At 46.8% G+C, this 18,633-nt stretch overlaps 1 protein-coding gene across 18 annotated transcripts in view; it reads left to right on the plus strand.

Moving 5' to 3' along the window:
- The window catches only part of IKZF1 (IKAROS family zinc finger 1), a 97,875-nt gene that overhangs the window by 60,986 nt on the left and 18,256 nt on the right, over window positions 1-18,633 (plus strand). For 9 of the 18 annotated variants that reach the window (XM_086398620.1, XM_086398619.1, XM_086398612.1 and 6 more), the window contains exons 4-5: window positions 8,715-8,975; window positions 14,775-14,942. In XM_086398620.1, coding sequence (XP_086254746.1) covers window positions 8,715-8,975; window positions 14,775-14,942 — 429 coding nt within the window. Of the gene's footprint in view, window positions 1-2,165; window positions 2,226-8,714; window positions 8,976-14,774; window positions 14,943-18,633 lie in introns of all 18 variants that reach the window. The other 9 variants (XM_086398627.1, XM_086398625.1, XM_086398622.1 and 6 more) reach the window with 2 other exon arrangements.

Here is an 18,633-nt window from a genome sequence, read left to right on the forward strand (position 1 = left end):
CATATGGTCTCAGATTCACCTGGGCCCCCGGTCACTGCCAAGAGGACCGACTCTAGGGCTTCCTGGAAGCCCCAGCCCCTCCCTGGTGCCTTAGTGATCCTGCCTTGCAGGATCATGTGGGGACTAAAGGCAGTTTGTGGAAAGAGCTTATAGATAAGTCCCTGTTGTTTGTAGAGTTCCTGGTGCCTGCCTTCCATAAGGTACTGGACTGATGAGAGTAAAATGGGATGAGATGGGACAGAGCAGGACAGGAGAGTGTTCACACTTCCCTACTGTGTGCTTGTTCCCCGCAGGAAGAGAGGAGCTTTCCTTTTTTCTGAACTCAAAAGTTGGTACCTGCAGGAACGTAGGTGGTGCCCGAGCAAGAGTGAATTTCTTCTGCTTTCCTTGGGGAAGCAGAACGTTATAGCTACAGAGGATAAGCAGAGAACTGACGCCCTTGGTGAATGGGTAACGTTCGCTGTCTGATGATGTGCGGTACTGTTACTTATATTCAATGCAAGGTGTGCTGATGGGCTTCGGCGTTTTAAGGACTATGCTCTGATCATCCAGGACCTGTGCGAGTGCACATCTTCTCCCGGGGAGGCAGCTTTTAGATGAACACTGTTCATCTCCTTCACTCATCCACTCTATTGATCCTCCACCTTCACCTCCCCTTCCTCATTGTCATACATGGCTTCTAGCTAAAGGGGTGCCAGGAGGTCGACTTTCAAATCAAGCCGTGCTCAAGCCCATCAGCAGTCTCAGTCATTTCTCAGAGAAGCAAGGCAGTGATGTCATTTAATCAGAAAATTTTATATTATGTCATGTATTCTGATGTCCCTGATTTTAAAAGGTAATACTGACCTTTCAAAACATCTTGGCCTTTTCTCCCTCATCTGAGATGGTAGCACCCTGTGATATGGAGGGCTCGGGGCTTCAGAAGTTGGAGCTCATTGAAGACGACAGAATTGCAAAGGTCGCTGAGAAATCAGTGTCCCTGGTTGACTGTCTGCTGACCGTGGAGCACGGGTGGACCAGGCAGACCAGCTGATGCCAGCCCTGCTGGGCAGGGGGCTGGGAACACCAGTGCTGACTGTTAGAGCCAGATGATCAGAAGGGAGGAGCATCCGAGAAACAGGAGAAGACAGGAAGGCTGAGGGTTTGCTGAGAAATGATTCAGGTAGCAACTTCAAGGAATAGCTTTGGCGGTGTCTCCAAAACTGTTTCCCATTCTCCCAATATTTTACTGAAATTTTCATGCGGAAGAGGGGAGGGCCTGTGGGCACATAAGTTTGGAAAACACTGGCTTAAGCCAAGTTCAGTAGGTCTGTTTCCTGCAGGAAACTCTGCTATTCAGTAGTTCAGCAACATGTTTAATTTAGCAGCTACGCTATGGATGTAACTCAGACTGCCACTGGGGTGTCACTTCAGCAGACAAAACTAATGTGTGTGTACATGTGTGTGTGTGTGTGTGTGATGTGCAGTGTCTGTTAAGTTCCAAGACATAGGCACACACTGGAAAGCACTAACCTATAAAACAGAAAAAAAAAAAAAAAACTTGGCAATTTGAGGTGGTGATAGTCTTTATGAGGGCAGCTGATAAGGAATACCCACAGAAATTGGTAGTTCACTTTGAGGTAGGGGAAAACACAAATTTTTCCCCACCCAGTGTGTTGCATGAACATTTTCTAATTTTCTGTGAGGACTTTCTAAGAAAAAGCCAAAGGAAGAACATTTGCAATGCAGTCAGCCCGTTAAGAGTCACACTGCTTCTGTGAAGATAAGAGCTTTCCCAGGGGAAGCTCGACTATGATGAGCAGATCCTGGACCTGTCTGTACCCATTCTGCTGAAGGGTTTCTCACCATTCTAGAATGTTCCAGAAGCAGTGCTTAAGATGCTCAGCACACCAGAGGTTACTCTATAGCATCTGTGCGATTTGGTGCCATGAGCTCAGACCTCTGGGAAGTGGGATCCCGTTTCGAAGTAAGCACTGTGTTGCCATTTCAGCCCTTGGTTTGAAGGCTGACAGTACCAGACTGGTAGCTAAATAATGGTGTGGAGTAATATTACTTTCCTTTTTTAAAACAGCAACAACAACAACAACAATAGTTTCTTTTAAACTCTTACTCTGTCTCATGGATGGTGTTACAGCCCAGCTTTCTTTTTGCCTTCTTTGTTGCAGCGGCTTATGGGGCTGACGGCTTTAGGGATTTCCATGCAATAATTCCCAATTCTTTCTCTCGTAAGTATACACTTTGCTTCTAGAAAACGATAATGCATGTTCATTTCATACTCAGTTCCCATAGTGTAAATATTGTGAATGCATGATTTTTCATCACCTTCCTCCATACTTGAAGCATTGAGATAAGTATCATCTCATGCTGTTGATTAAGCATCTGCCACCGAGAACTCCACTTAAACACTTGAGGTGTGGGCGCCTGGTTTTATCATAGGCTGTTGGATGCACATGGAGCGTGCCTTCCATGGTGGCAGTGCAGTAACAGTAAGGGTAGAAGTAATAATAGTTTAACGGAATTATTACTCTACTAATGCTGTTAAATAGTTTCGTTATGAATGTTACCAGCATCTCCTCTTTGGTTGAGTATAATGATACTGACCAGACTTTCTATCACCGTTAAATAACCCAACAAACTTTCAAGATGCCTTGTACAATTCTGTAGGACAAAGAAGGATGCGTGCTCTCCTTCTGTAGCTCGAAAGTATTAATTTCAGAACTGAGAGGAGAAAAGTCGCAGGGCATCAAGGCCGTTAGTTCGTGGTCCTCACTTCCTGAGCAGACACGCTGAGTGCTTCTGTGTGCGGGACGTTCCTGGTCTGAGCTGTCAAACCCAACGCAGATGTTAATTTCATTTTTCTTTTTTAGGTATTGAGAGATGATGAATGATAAATATATTTGGGCGACATCCTTAAAGGAGTATTTTAAGAAGTGGAAAGGGCTTTTTTAAAATGTCCAGAGAGTTGAATACTAAAAGTGGTGCAAGTTGGTTGCCCCCTTAGGATGTAGTCTTCAGAGCCTATATTGGTAAATGTTCTAATGTTATAAAACAATATCATAAGTCATGCTTAATCCTGTAACAAGTATTAACACAAACTCTAAGCTCAAAGGTGTCAGTAGCAGTTAAAGGTTTATGACATCCTGGCTATGAAAAACTCTTGGCAGCAAAAGGGCTTAGCACTTACCAACCTAGGGTTACCCCTTTTCTTGCAACCTACACTGACTGCTTTTCCAGTTTATAAAAGTTACAGAGATCTTTCTCTTTCTTACTAATGTTCCTTTGAATTGACTTTAAAACAGCTTGATATTTATTTCTGTGAGATTATATGCATGTACATATAAATGTTTATATGTGTGTATATGTGTATTTATATGTGTGCTTATGTGATTACATAAAACATTTTTAAGGTACTAGCACAGAGAACTGATATTAATTTTGAGATGAAATATGGAAATATTTGTTGAAATATTAAAAAGTCAAATGCACTTAAGAGTAAGATAATACATTCTGACATGTTTTCATTAAATCTGAGAAAGTTTAGGATCAAGCACATTGCAGTGTTGGAGAAGATCCTTTGGTGAAGACTTCAGTATGTAAAAACTGCTGCCTATAAAGATACACAATACTTGCAGATACTGTAAGACAGATGATACACGTTTCAATGCCCTTCCTGTCTTTACTTTTATACAGTTGGGTTCACAGGTTTTAGTATCTCTTCTCTCCTCCTTCTCCACCCCCTCCCACATACCCAAGTTGCAACTGTTGATCTTGCCGAGGTCCCCACCCAAGCAAGCAACCCAACTGTTCTGGGCCAACATCACCACCTAGTGGTCATGATAGAGAATTGTCCTCCTCATTTACCTCTTTCTTGTCCCTTGTTGAAAATTAAAAACAAACTGTTTGACCCTATTCTATCTCAATTTGTGTCCCCTGCTACCTAAGAAAAATGTAAATAAATGCTAGTAACTCATTCTGTTTTTCATACTCTTCCTCTTTTATCTCTCCCTGATTTTATTGCTTTTAAAACCCAAAACATCAAATAAGGATAAACATATTTCTAGTTGAGGGCTCCCCTAGTGGCTCAGATGGTAAAGAATCTGCCTGCAACGCAGGAGACCTGGGTTCAGTCACTGGTTCGGGAAGATCTCCTGGAGAAGGGAATGGCTACCTTCCCATTAGGGAAGTAAAGAAAGTAATCATGCCTCCTTGCAATGAAAAATCCTGCATTTTTAATGATATAAGTTCTAATCAGTGGTTTCATTAACCTTAAAGTGCTTAAAAGTTTTCATAAACCCTTAGAGGCAGCACAAAAACTTCTACACATCTTTCTTCATCTAAAATTTTTAATTACCTTCATTCAAGATACACCTTAAATATATTTGATCTTTCCTAGCTAGTCACCAGTTGCAGGAATATTTCTGTCTCCTGATTTTTCATTTAAAATATTGAGCATTTTGAGCTTACCTGGTCTAAACTCATAGTTTAGGGAATGTCTGTTCAGTGGAACAATGCCATCTGAGTACCAATGCTTTACCTCACCTATAAATATATAGACACATTCTAAAGGGAAAGGAAAGTGATGGGGAAACAGAATCTATCTGTGAGGCGAGGCCGCCAGTGTGCTATATCCCTTTGCATTAACACGTTTTAATCTTTCATGAGGCATACAATGGTTGGCAACAGGTCCAGGCCTCCTGGCCCCCGTGACCCCGAGTTCTCTGGATTCTCTCAGGGCTAACCTTGTCTGTGTGCTAATGACCAGGCACCCAGGGTCACTCTAAGGACTGTCCTGTTGCTAATAACATAGAAAGCCTCTGAGATGTGTAAAAACGAGACTTTCATTTCCCCAAATTTTAAATTGCATCTTGGAAAGAAAGTGGCTTTTGGCTCAGGGTTTGAAGGCACATCCACTCTGCAGGCAGCCATGCTTATTAAATAATGACACCGGGGCCTCGTCCATCAGCTCCTGGGACTCTGTGGAAAAGTTAGCTGCACGGTTAGGCCTGAACCAATGCGTTCCAGGGTCAAGAAACACAAAGTCTCCATTTCATGTTCTATATTTAATCAGTTCCACTCAGCACCATACTGAGTTTGACATTTTTCTAAGCGGTGGAAGGACAGAGTTACAAAATATTTATAAGTATAATCCCCATATTCAAGGAGAGTATAACATTTCATAGAAGCAGTAGTGCAACTAAGCAGCTTGGGGTCCAAAGAACCAGAGCTGATGGAATGGTTTAGGAATTTAGAGAGGGGATGACCACAGAGACAGCATCCGTGGGCTGGACCACGGAACACTAAGTGCAAGTTAGGAAGGATGACTCGTTCCTGGAATTGATGACAGGATGGGCCTGAGGAAGAAAATAAGAGAGGGCTGATCACATGGCCTTCTCACACAGGGTGCAGGGGCCCTGCTTGTCTCTGGGTGGGCTCTGGAGTGTTTGGGTGTGAACCTGCGGATGGCCGAAGTTGGTCCCAGTCTCCTCCTTCACTTTGAGCAAAGGCTGGTGCCCTTGAGTGCTCCGGGGTGTGCAGTTCAAAACCACGGACCCACCAGCTCTCAGACCCAAGAGCCTTCCCGAGAAGGCCTACAAGATGCAGGGGCAGGCCCTCCACACCCTCACCTGCCCCTCTGGTGCCTTGAGTGGAAGCCTGGCTGCCAGAGCTGCCCACTACCACCACGCTCCAGGCATTGCCTTCTGTCCTCCAGCAGTGTGGAGGGCTCCCAGAGCAGGGATCCCCCCTCAGGAGGACCTCCAGTCCCCCTTTTGTCTTCCTCCTGCTTCCCTTCGTTCAGGAACCTGGGGTCGGGGGGCACTTCTGCTCTCAGCCCGAGGCTTGTGTCTGAGCCCAGCGCGTCCAGGCCCCTTGACATCTAGGAATGAGCTTCCTTCTGACCCGCTCCGGACTGTGTGCCCCTGTTTAAAGGAGGCTCCAGCCTGTGCGGCAGGGAGACTCTGTAGGCCAGTGACACGGGCCCCCAGGCCTGCAGCATCTACTGTCCTTGGGCCACGTCGCTAGTCAAGCTCACCATCACGAAAAACCCCTGAAGCCACTTTCACATTTACAGAAGTGAAGCCAAAACGCTCTGTCTGAGCTTGTGTTTCTCTAGTGTGTCTTCTGCCTTATGTGGACCTGATTCATGGGGTTGCAAAGAGTCAGACACAACTGAGCAACTGAACTGAACTGAACATGGATGTATGTTAGATTTCAACTCTTGAGATCGGATCTGTGTTTGCCACATATTAAGACAGTTCCCTGCCCTGATCTCCGTCATGTACAAGAATAATACGACCGCCACTTGCATTCACCTCCCCGTGAGACGAGAGCCCTTCCTCGTGGACACCCGCCTTGGGTTGGGGGCGTCTCTGCACCTTTCCCACGCAGCTGGGGTGCATTTGTCCACAGAGAGATAGGAACTTCCCCCACACACGGAGAGAAAATTCACACATGCTTGAATCTGCTGAGCCAGTGGCTGATGTGTGGCCCACTGGGTCTCACCTCCACCCCCGGCTCCCCTCTCACTTGCCACAGACCTTTCTGTGACCGTCTGGCCTTGAATTCCTCCCCCTCCCCTCCTCCCCCAAGTGCAGGCAGCTTCCAGATCTGCATCCCCAGCATGTGCCTGCTGGCTCCTGTGACTCCATGTGTCTCCATGTGACTCCAACCCTCTGTCCAGTCCCCGTGATTTACTCTCCCCTGACCTTGCTCAGGGATCTGGGGACCCCCAAATTGGGGGGCTTCCTATTTTTTTTTCATAAAACTAGAATATCACACGATACTGAATTTTATTCTTTGCACTTAGCCTGTTGTGGTGCTGAATACATCTACATAAAACCATACCAGAGGATCCACAGTGATCGGAGGGTAATTTACAAAACGGATCTCAGGCCTTTTCAGCCTCCTGGTTTCTTGAGTCTATGAATACAGTTCTCAGAGAAAATGTCACTTGGCAGAAAATGACAAAGTCCCGCCTTCATGGACTACTGTCAGATGAGTGTCAAGACCTGTGGCGTCAGGGCATCTGTGAGATTTAAGATGACATCCGTTCCTCACTTCCCATTCCCACTGTTCTCATCCTGTTCACTCCTGACGCGCTTTACCTGTGCCGCCCACAGTCTGCCTCCGGGACCGGCTGTGGGTCCCGATGGCAGAGAGCCATCTCTTTACCCCCTCCATTCTCTCAAAGCTCCAGTTGGGCCGGTGCTGACAATCTCCAGTTTTACAGATGAGGAAACTGAGGTACAGAGCAGGTACATGCGTTGTACCAGATCTCAGCATTTATAAAGAATGGAACTGAGATTCCAAACCAGGAATTCTGATTTCAGGGTCCCAGCTCTGAGCTTGCCAATCACGAGAACTGTGTTGAGTCCAACCAGCTTGTTCCTAGCACAGGCTTTCTCAGACTCCAGTGGAAGTGGATGTGTCCAAGGGGGTGGGTTCGGGGTGGGTCTCGTTCAGTGGGTCTGAGGTGGACCCCAAAGTCTGCTCTTGCCAGCACGTTCTCAGGGACTTGCTTTTGGTCCAGGGACCATAGTGGGAGAACCACTGATTCACAACGCCGATCAAAAACTTTGTAGTCGTGGTTGCTGTCTATCTCATTGATTATTTTACTTGGTACAATTTACCTCCTTCCTCTTGTTCATCTGTAGAGACTGTGAGGAACACGAGGGCTTTCAGTGTAACTGCAGTTTCTCCTGGTCATCGCAGTGTTGGACTCAGCCATCCCTTATCAGTCGTTGTTTCAGAAGAGTGCAAACCAAATATCTGTTTTCTTTACCAAGAAAAACACACGAATGACAGAAATAATGACCCTAAATATGATGCTGAGGAAGCAACAATGCAAAGTGGACAGTGGTTATTGTATCATAACCGAGAGCCCTTCACCTCCCCTGCTCCCCCTCCCCATGCCCACACATGAGTCTTTCTTTCTGAAAAGCTAGTACAGATCTGTTTACATTCACAGACCATCCCAGTCAACCCTTGAGCAACTGGAAGAACCCTCAGGCTCATGGCCCTACTTTAGGATACAGGTTTTATTATCACTACAGAATAAGAAGGGTTTAGAGTGGTCATGTGCCAAAGAAACAGACAAAATTCTTTCAGGAATCTGCAGACAGAAATCTGAGGGTGTGTTTGCTGAGTTTTGTCCCCACATTTATTAACACATGAATGAATGAAGGAAAGGAAGCTTATGGTTATCCTTATGCTTAAGGGGACTTTCTCAGCTAGATAAGCACTTCTCAGGGGGTTTTGCCAAACAAGGGCCCCCACCCATGGGGGCTGGATTACTTGACGATCACTTATCTTCTGGGATCAGGGGTTCTGCTGGCTCACAGGGTGTTGGACTTGGCCTCTGGTCACTCCAGAGGGGCTGTCACGGTGGACCTGGTGACCTTACCCTGTGAAAGCCCCCCATGCCCCCCCCAATCTAAAGTGAGAATTTATAAATAGCTTTTCCACACATCTTCACCCTCTGCCATTTGGACCTACAGAAAGGGCAGGCAATTGACCCAGCCCCGAGATGCTGACTGCCACACGTCACAGCCCCCTGTGGGCGGACGGGTCCAGGCCGGGCTGCTGTCCCCCGGGATAAGGTGCTGAGAACCTCTGTTTGGAAGCTGTCGCTCCCACTGGGTCGCTTCGCTGCTGGGCGGTGCTGTTCTGTTTTTGCCTGACACTGAGCGGCCCCTGTGTTGTATTGTCTCTTTCAGCCGGTAATGTTAAAGTAGAGACTCAGAGTGATGAAGAGAATGGGCGTGCCTGTGAAGTGAATGGGGAAGAGTGTGCGGAGGACTTGCGGATGCTCGATGCCTCCGGAGAGAAAATGAATGGCTCGCACAGTGTCCAAGGCAGCAAAGCTTTGTCAGGAGCTGGAGGCATTCGACTTCCTAACGGCAAACTAAAGTGTGATGTCTGTGGGATCATTTGCATCGGCCCCAATGTGCTCATGGTCCACAAGAGAAGCCACACTGGTAAGGCCTGGCGTAGCTCCTCCTTCGGTGGCCCGGAGGGGCCCGCGGTGTGTTGCAGAGGGCAAGGCCCCTCCCGGCCGAGTGTCCTGAGCGAGGTATAGCCTCCCTGTTCATCCAGAAGGATTTCTAAACATGCACCAATTCGATCCTCTAAACTAAAGCTATAAACAGAAAGGTAAAGGTAACAGGTGTGCAAGTTCTGACAAGGGCCTGAGGTTCTGCTCGCTAAATAGGGGCGGCGGGGCTGTGCCAGATGGTCCACCCATAAGAAAACCAAACAGAGTAAGAGACTGATGCCCTGAAATCCACTCCTCAGATTGTCCACCGAGAAACCAGGAATGGGAGATGCATGTGGGGGGTATTCGTACTAACAGGACTTGATTCTTAGAAACACTCATTGAATCCTGATGGAATAGCAGCAAAGTGTAGTCTTTTAGAAAGACTTTGTTTTCAGAAGGCTTCTCCTCCCAGGCGACACTCCCACCGAGATGGTTTGGTTGCCACCAGCTCCCATATGAGGGCTTCCCTGGTGGCTCAGACCGTAAAGACTCTGCCTGCAATGCAGGAGACCCTCTCAAATTGGTAAAGAATTTAATACCTAAACCCCCGACCTAGCGGATGTGGGGGATGGAGGCTTTGGCAGCAGAAGAGAAAGTATTCTGGATCCAGAAATGAAGGAGTGCAAACTGAAGGCTGCACCCAAGCTCCTGACATGTTCCCACACTGGGGGCTGGAGACAAAAGGTCTACATTCTGCCCCGCCCGGGTGCCCCGAGTGCAGTCATGGCGGACGACCAGTCACGTGCTTCCCCACCGGAAGTGTCGCGAGCGGCCCTAAAGAGTCTTCAAAATAAAATATTAACAGGGCACACCTTACCTTTAACGGCATGCATAGTCTTTAGAACCGAATAGAAACTTTACTCTTCTGCTCTAAAGGTGGAAAAAGCATAATAAATGTGCCAACTCCGGTGATCACTGAAAGTTCGGACATAAACATAACCTGAGCCCCTGCTGCCCAGGGGTACTGGCGAGGGGCTGTGGTTAGGGTTAGGGTTAGGCTATCTTAAAGCCAGGGTCGTCCACCGTTCTCCACAAGAGGAGACTAGCAAACTGGCAAAACAGCAGACTGAGAAGGCAAAGTGAGTTTCGTAATCTAGCTCAGGGAAGTGAGGAAGAAGATGAACATCGCGACCTCATGTGATTCTTCCCTGGGCCACACACACTTATCTGAGTATCAAAAATGGAGCAGGAACTCAGAAAGTTCGTGGAGCAAAACAGCTGGGTTGTAAGGAAATGCGGATCTTTGTAGAGTTGTCATTTGTATATTTGAATCAGGCAGTTCCCAAAATGATTTTTGGTTGTCATCCATCTGGAAAAACTGTATAATATGTCTACTTTCAATCAACATTCATTTTCGATAAAAACTTAACTTCTACAGTTTAGCAAACTTTGTTTTCCCTAATGTGCCTGGCAATCCCCCAATTATCCCATGAACAATCCCCAGCACATCTAGCCCTAAGGGAAGCTCACAGGAGAGTAGTCGGGAGGTGGAAATTAAAGTGAACATAAGTTATGTGGTGAGAGACCCCTTACAGGATGCACTGGGACCCATGTTAATTCATTCCTGGCAGAGAAATAGACCTCACAAATGAATTACTTTCCTGTAAATCAAGTAAAACCTCACTATACAGTGAAAGTTCTCTTCAATAAATATTTGATAACTGAATGAAATGCTGGCATACTAAATGGCCAGATTATAATGACTGCCTGCCCTGGTAAAAAGAATAATTGCATTTAATGATAAACCTTCCAAGTATAGATATGCAGAGTAGACTGTCTGTTTGCTGCCCACTTCTGCCCACAAATAATGGCTACGTGCCAGATAAGCACCAACACATGGAGTGTGTCGCTAACGGAACAGTTCATTCCAAAAAGAGGGACTTAGAGACCATCAGCTGTATGATTCCAGCTTGATTTCTATTAAAAAGGAAAAAACAAAACCTGAAACAAGGAACTCCTGGATTGCCTTCATGATGCTTTTCTGCTTTGCATAGATGTAGTGGTAGGTTGGTATTTATAGAAATAGCAACATGTTGGCCAAACTAGGTTTGGGTAGACACACTACAAAGTATCCGCATTCGCAACATGTTGGCCAAACTAGGTTTGGGTAGACACACTACAAAGTATCCGCATTCGTGGGGTCAGAGGGGAATGTATCAGAAAGGCAGGCTTTGCTAATCCCCAGCCCTGCCCCGAATTCCCTAAAAGCAGCATTTCCCAAAGGTAAAGTTCACCGGAGGTCCTGTGAAAATGCAGACAGGAGTCCAGACCCAGAGGATGCTGGGAGCTGGAGCAGGGACCCAGACTGTCTGTAGGTGGCTCAAGGCGCAGCTTATAGTGAACCGGAAACTGCCACTTCAGAGGGCCCTTCATCGGGGAGCCTGGACTTGCACCTGCTGTCACCCAGTGGGCTGGGCACACCGGGTTTCCTTCTGGAAGACTCGCCTGCCCAAGGCCACCGCCCTCATCACCAGCACCACGAGGGCTGTGGCTGCCTTCATCTGAGTGGTCCGCTGATGCCGTCATTTCGCTTCCCCAGTTTTGCTGCTCAATTTCATTTTTTTTAACTCAAACATCATAGTAACACCTTCCTGCCAACCTCAGAGGGCTCCCGGGAGAATCAGAGGGAGGCTGTTAGGAGAGGAGTGTGTAATGCAGGGAGAACCCCACCATGCAGATGTGTAGCATCCTGGTTCTAAATGATAGGGTTTTTAATGGGAAGCATCAATAAAAATGTCTGAATTGTGGTTATCCTGTCCAGCCCTGTGCCCGCTCTGTGCCCATCTGTAGGTGAAAAGGTGCAACCATTAGGCTTTGTAAACATAGCCTCACATTGGCTGCTGGGCTTCCCAGGTGGCTCAGTGACAAAGAATCCACCTGCCAACCAGGAGACTTGGGTCAATCCCCAGATCAGGAAGATGCCCTGGAGAAGGAAATGGCAACCACTCCAGTATCCTCGCCTGGAAAAATCCCGTGAACAGAGGAGCCTGGTGGACTGGAGTCCATGGGGTTGTCCATGGCTCAGTGACTAAACAGCGGTAGCAGCAGCATGCTGATTGCTGATCCAAGGCATGACTGCAGTAAGCCCAGGCAAATCCTTATGGTTCAATATATTTATAAATTCACTTTCTTCGGATACAGGATCAGAAATTTTATGATGTAGGTGTCCATGGACTTTCTTTTTGACCCAATCAAATTATGAAAAAAAGCTTAGGCGTTCTTCAGAGAGTCCCTGAAATGACAGATTACAGAGTCAGTGAGATTACAGACTAAATTTTGAATTAATGATACAAAACTCCTCATCCCAATTAAATAAAAGGGAGTACAGCCTTGGAGGAACTTGGGCTCACTCGCCATCAGCTGCATGCTGTAGGGGCAAGCAGTTGGCAGTGGCAGCAGAAGGACCAGGTATCATGAGCTGAGTTCTGCCCTCTGGCTCCAGGGCCCTTTCCTGCTAACACCTCCAAAGGGAAGCCACATTGAGTTGAATTTCGTGTCATGGCTTCAGGGAATGCTCTCTTCCAGTCCCCAGGCCCCATGTTACATATTCATGCTGGCACAACAGTCAGAAACAAATAGATTTCCAGGAAAGCTTGCCAGTGGAATTAAGACACCAGGCCCAGCAGGCTACATGAGAGCAAATTAGAAGACAAATTTCACTCTCGAAGTCATGGCCCCTGTCTTTCCTGCCTGCCCTGTTCTGCTGGAGGGATTCATGACTGTAACCATCTGTCCTTTCTCTGCTGACAATACTGGCTGGATGGCAGTGTTCCCTGCATCCTTTCAGACCTCAGGAGAAGCCAGGCGCCCAGCACCTCATCAGCATAGAGGGGGCATGTCACATGGGCACGGGTCACACCGAGGCACGTTGGTCACCAGGAACGGTCCACATCCTTGTCATGATCATGTTCATGGCATTGGACCGCCTAGCTCTCCAGAACACTCACCCTAAGGGTCCGCCCTGCCGGTCACCCTGACTCTTCTTCCTTCTTCCATCTGCTTGGAGCTAAAGACCGCAGTCACACACACACTGTGGGGGAAGGCCCTGAAGTGTTTCTAGTCGAAAATTAACAATGTCTATTAGATGCTCCTTGGTTCTGCTGGCTACTAGCTGTTGTAACCTCCTCATCTAGTGTGGGCTTGTAACTCAGAGACTGAGGAAGTGTTACTTTTACCATCACCTTTCCACCTGCTGGACTTCCTCTGCTCAGTCAGATCCAATCTAGATACAGACTTTGGAAAATTACGAATATATTGTTATTGTCAGGATTCCAAATGGTCTATAACTGAATATCATTGTAAGTTCGCTTCAGTTTTTCCAGTAGCACATCTATCCCTCCCACTTAAGAATGATGATAATCTTGAAATTCAGATGCCAACACAGGCTTCTAAATTTAATCTGGTGTAGATATAGTACCAGATGCACTTCTGATCGCTCTTGATAAGTGCCGTCTTGTTCACCAAAATCATGCAGATCGATTGGGAAAATTGTTAAAATACATTTTAACACATTCTTCTTCCCTAAGGTAAAGTTGTTACTAGGAAGTGCATTTTCATGGTATCTCAATACCAGATATCATGGTCATACAAAGCCTTTTGTCTAAAAAAAAAAAAAGCACTTTTTAAAGAGTTTTGATGTTTACTTAAACATGACAAATGTATCCCTGTTTTAAGTGAGAGTTAAATATTCACTGATTTTAGATTCTGAGACCTGTGACTAGTCAATAGCATATTTCTTGACCGCAGCGGCCTGTCCATCCCGTTGTTGGACTCAGAGTCTGGGGACATGAGCTGACGCACAGCAGAGAGCTCAGTGGGTTTTTTGTTTTGTTCTGTTGTTTTTGTGACCACTCCAGCGGTTCTGCTCCCGAAAGAGTTCCCAATAATAACTGAATTTCATCTCTTAGAATATCTGTACTGAAAATAGAACTGACTTCAATAGATACAGATAGACTTCATACTGGCTTCAAGGTTGCAGGATTAGGAGGCAAAGGAAAAAGCCAGAACCCTCAGTGCAGCTCAGATTTTGACAGAGATTAAGGACTTCTCTTTGGATGATGGAAACCGTCCCTCCAGTTTCTCAACTTCTCATTTTATTCAGTCTTTCTCCTTCTCTCCCTCCCACCCTCACACTCTGTCTGTCTCTTTCCTGATTTGCCTGCATAGGGACAGACAGGTAATGGAGAAGAAATTGAAAGGGAAAATACAGGGAAAATGTAAATGAAAAGAAGTTATTATAACTGTTATAATGAAGTGCCTTTCATTTAAATATAAGAATGTAACGCTGAAATGAACTTGTGATCCTGAAATGCATTTTTAATGAGTTTCCTTTTTATTTTGCTGCTTCAGTGGCATATTTTAAAGACCCTTTGAAAAAAGCCACATTAAAACCCCCACCAAATGCCACAACACGCAAAATTGGATATTGGTTTATTCCAAAACTGCTGATCAGGAAGAGTGGCTCTTCATCACAAAATGTTGCAGTCACTTTATTTAAATGAGTTTGAATTTGCATTGTGATGTGCCATTCTGATTTAGGGAAAAAAAATTAGATTTTCAGATCAAATTGACCCAACCAGTGAAGCGTTAAGGAACTGGCAGGTTTAGTCTGAAAGCCTCATGTTCTATCAAACCTGCAGCCGGTGGAAGTCACCAGGCCCGTGGGAAACAACTTTCTCGCCTTGTCCTCCTCTGTCCCCGCCGAGTTCCGCTCTCACCGCTCTCCTTCTTGTCCCCCCAGGAGAGAGACCGTTCCAGTGCAACCAGTGCGGGGCCTCCTTCACACAGAAAGGCAACTTGCTCCGGCATATCAAGCTGCACTCGGGGGAGAAGCCCTTCAAGTGCCACCTCTGCAACTACGCGTGTCGCCGGCGGGATGCCCTCACCGGCCACCTGAGGACACACTCCGGTAGGTCCCCTGGGTGGGCGCAGGTGGCTCAGCTCAGGGGCACCTGGCTCCCTGTTGGGCAGCCCTGTTCCCAGGGCCAGTCCCCTGGGCATTGGCTGCACCCAGTCAGAGCATCAGCTCCCTCCCGCCGTGTGCTCTGGTCTCCCAACAAACCAGAGGAGAAGGGTGGGGAAATATTACACACGCTCGTGCACACACACACACACACACGTCTCCTCTTAGAATATTTTAAGAGTCCTCCTCATCCCATTTTTCAGGTAAGTGGGTTTTTCTTTGCAAAGATTTTACCGGCTTGCCCTTGTCCTGAGTCTGCAGCCAATGCCCCGAAGTTTCCAAACACATCTCTCCATGATCGTTGTGAAGACACCCTCATTGCTGTTTAAGGCTGAGCATGTCGGGGGTCATCATGGGGATAGTCTTCTTTGCAAAGGTGTCGCCTGGTGCACCGCCAAATGGGCCCAAAGGGACCCAGTGTAGCAGTCACACCAGAGGCTGACTGAGGCCCCGGTGGGAGAGGCCAGTTTGGAGCTGTTACCAGAATGTTGTAAGCCCATCCAGGTAATTGGGGTCTCGGTGAGACGATGGTATCTGTGAATGCTCCACAGTATTTGGAGTGCTCCAGCCTGGGAGCACTGATTATACTAGATCTCCTGCCTCTATAGAAAATTCCTTGGTGTTCCATGATCCAGTGGCCCTGTCTTCTTCCAGGTCAGAGGAAGACAGGGTGAGACCTGTGTGCTGTCCCTGGGGGCATCTGACATCACGCCCTTCCCCTGCCCTCAGGGAGCTCACTGCCTAGACCAGCAGCTCCCCATCACCCCCAGGGCAGCACCTCAAAGAGGCCCCTGGCCCGGAGGAGGGGGTGCATGTCCTTGGAGAAGGTTGGCCTGGACTCAGGTGGTCTCTCCCCCATGGGAAGCAAGTGTAGTTAAGGCCAGGATCTGAAGCCTTCACACATTTGTCGAGCTCCCCAGGGAAGAGACAGCAAAGCCCCAGTGTGTACAGGTGCCACGATGCGTGTGAAGGGATGGCAGGGGCACAGGGAGGAGGCAGCGGGTCTCCAGGGAGGGGTTTCTGGGTTCACCTTTGGAAAAGTTCCCAGTGAACGTGTGGCTCTGTGAGTGGTCCTAGAAAGGGGGCTGGGGGGCATTTATGAGTATGGGGGGGATGTCCTCCCCAAGGGACTCATCGGAAGGCCATGGAGACAGTTGTGGGGGGCAGGCTGCTGGTCTGGTTCTCAAGTGCTCGGCCCAGCCATCTCTCCTTGTTCTGACCTCCTTCCTGACCATCAGCATAGAGGAGGCTCCTAGGTGCTCTTAGAAATCCAGGATGGTGTGGTGTGGGCGAGCATCCTAAAATCTCCTGAGAAAGGAGCCACTTGAAGCCAATGGCTCCTCCCACATCAGAAGATCAGTGGGTGACCCTGGGCCAGGGCCCTGCTGAGGGCTAGGAGGACTTTGCTGCAGGGGACAGGAAGACGGCATTTCCCCAAAGTGGGATGATGACACCGTGACAGTGAGCATTCTTGGATGCTTGCAACATGGATAATAAGGAGTGCATGTGTTGTCCCCTGAGAGGTGAAGGTTTACAGGGTCCCTATAGGCTTCAGAGGTGACAGTTACACCGTCTGTTTACAGAGCCCACCAGGAAGTCTGGGACAGAGCCACTTCACCAGTACCCTTCTGGTAGAGTCAAGCCAACACCATCAAAGTTGGTAGTGATGCTGCACTGGAGTTGGTAGGATACACAGCACCCCTTTGGTAGAAAAAGCAAAGACTCAGTCTTAGCTTGACACCTACCCTTGTCATCCCAGATCACTCTGGTTTGCAAAGAAATCTCTTCTGTGTATCAGTCGTGTGGTGAAATTAGAAACATCTAGTGCTGTGTTTTAGGTTATTCTGGCTCCATTCCTGCTTATTTCATTTGTGGCGTGATGGTGTCCTGCTCCAAGTATGGCTAACCATATAGATAGTCATAGGCTTTGGACAGTTTATTTCCATTAAGGATTCACTGATGAGCAAGTAGATAAAATTATAGGGGGAGAACTATCATTGATCCAGGGCTGCTGGTGATTCTGCCATCAGAAAGTGCCGCTGACACACAGCTCCTGGGGGAAGAAAGAAAACAACAGAGATTTAGGTTCTACAAGATGATTTCGTAGGAACAAAATGAAGACGTCAGCCTTTGTCTACAAACCTAAGTGAGGTTGTGTTCCATTCCATTGTGAAGTGGCCGCACTCCCATCCCACTAAAAACTGCCATCACCTTGGTGGCTTTCCCTGGCAACTGGTGTTGGCCTGAGATTCCGGCTATAGGACTTGTCCCATACTAATAAGAGGGTGGTCTGGAATGGTGTGTGGGGGGGTCCCCCTCCCTTCTTCTCTGCTTTCTTTGGAAGTTGCAAGCTTGGCTCCTGACCTTCCTTCCTACAAAATAGTGGGCTACACTTTAAGATACACTGTAGTTCAGTTGCTTCCAAGAACTGAAGTGTGTTCCAGAGTTAAAGTCAATCATATACTCAGACAGAAATGGGTATTCAGATAGAAATGGGTTTTCAGGCCACATGTACAGGAATTTGCTGAAGTTACAGTGTTTCCAGGAAAGGACATGGAGTGAGTTATCTTTATTCTATTAGTTTCTAAAGGGCATACTCAACAAAAAGTGCAGTTTTAAGCAACATTGTATATTTCAGTGTTGTTTCTCCGATGTTAGGGATACAGCACTCTCTCCAGATAAAGAATTATTCTTTTTCCCCACTAGTAAATGTTCCAGAAGTCAAATTTTGGTTTTCATCCTGGTTGTCTTAAACTGCAGCTTCTGTTCACCCAAGTAAGAGATTTAACCAATACAAACTTTGGTTAAGCCATTTCACCAAACATTCCTATGTGGATGGCATAGATTTTGACATAATACTCTCAAATATGTGAAATCTAACAATATGAGCAGGAAAGAATGAGAAGATTCTGGCTTTAGGATGGAAATTAATAGAATATCCTTTATCCATTTCATCTCCTAAAATGCTATCTATTATAATCTTTAAATGTAGGTATGATACGGATTTGTGCTAGTCTTTTCCCAAAATATCACTCAATAAAATTCGTGGAGAACTAAACTGTGTATAGAAGTACACTACTCAATACAGTAGCCACAAGCCATAGGTGCGATTTACTTTTTAATTACTTAAAATTAGAGTTCAAATTTCTGTTCTTAGTGGCACAGACCATACTTCAATCAGTGTTCACACATGGCTCATGGCTGCTGCATTGGACAGCTCAGGGGGAGAGCACTTCCTCCTTCATAGTGAATTCTGTTGGACAGGGTGCTCTTTTGAAAAGAAGCCACACTATTCTAAGGGTCTTTGAGGGGAGAAAATAGAGCTTTTCCAAGTTAGAACCAGAAAATACATTTTGGGAACAGAATGCTTATTTCATTAAAGTCTGTTTATCCACTGTGGTTTCTTCCAGACCTCAGATTATTAGTTTCAGACTAATTTAGGAGTTGAATTCACTTTGATTGCATTAAATCCGGCACCAATGTCATGCCAGACGTGGCCCGTGGTGTAGAAGTGGACAAGAGGCTGACTTGTGTATATTATCCTGCCAGCGTGGGTACATCTTCCGCACATCTCTGCCTTGGTGTTGGGCATCCCTGGTATCACACTGCAGTGGTTTGTTTTCTTCAGTTAAAAGAC

The sequence above is a fragment of the Bos grunniens genome, chromosome 4, assembly GCF_055505025.1.
Source record: "Bos grunniens cultivar Pamir isolate PY7600 chromosome 4, Bosgru_T2T1.0, whole genome shotgun sequence".
In the NCBI taxonomy this organism is placed as follows: domain Eukaryota; kingdom Metazoa; phylum Chordata; class Mammalia; order Artiodactyla; family Bovidae; genus Bos; species Bos grunniens.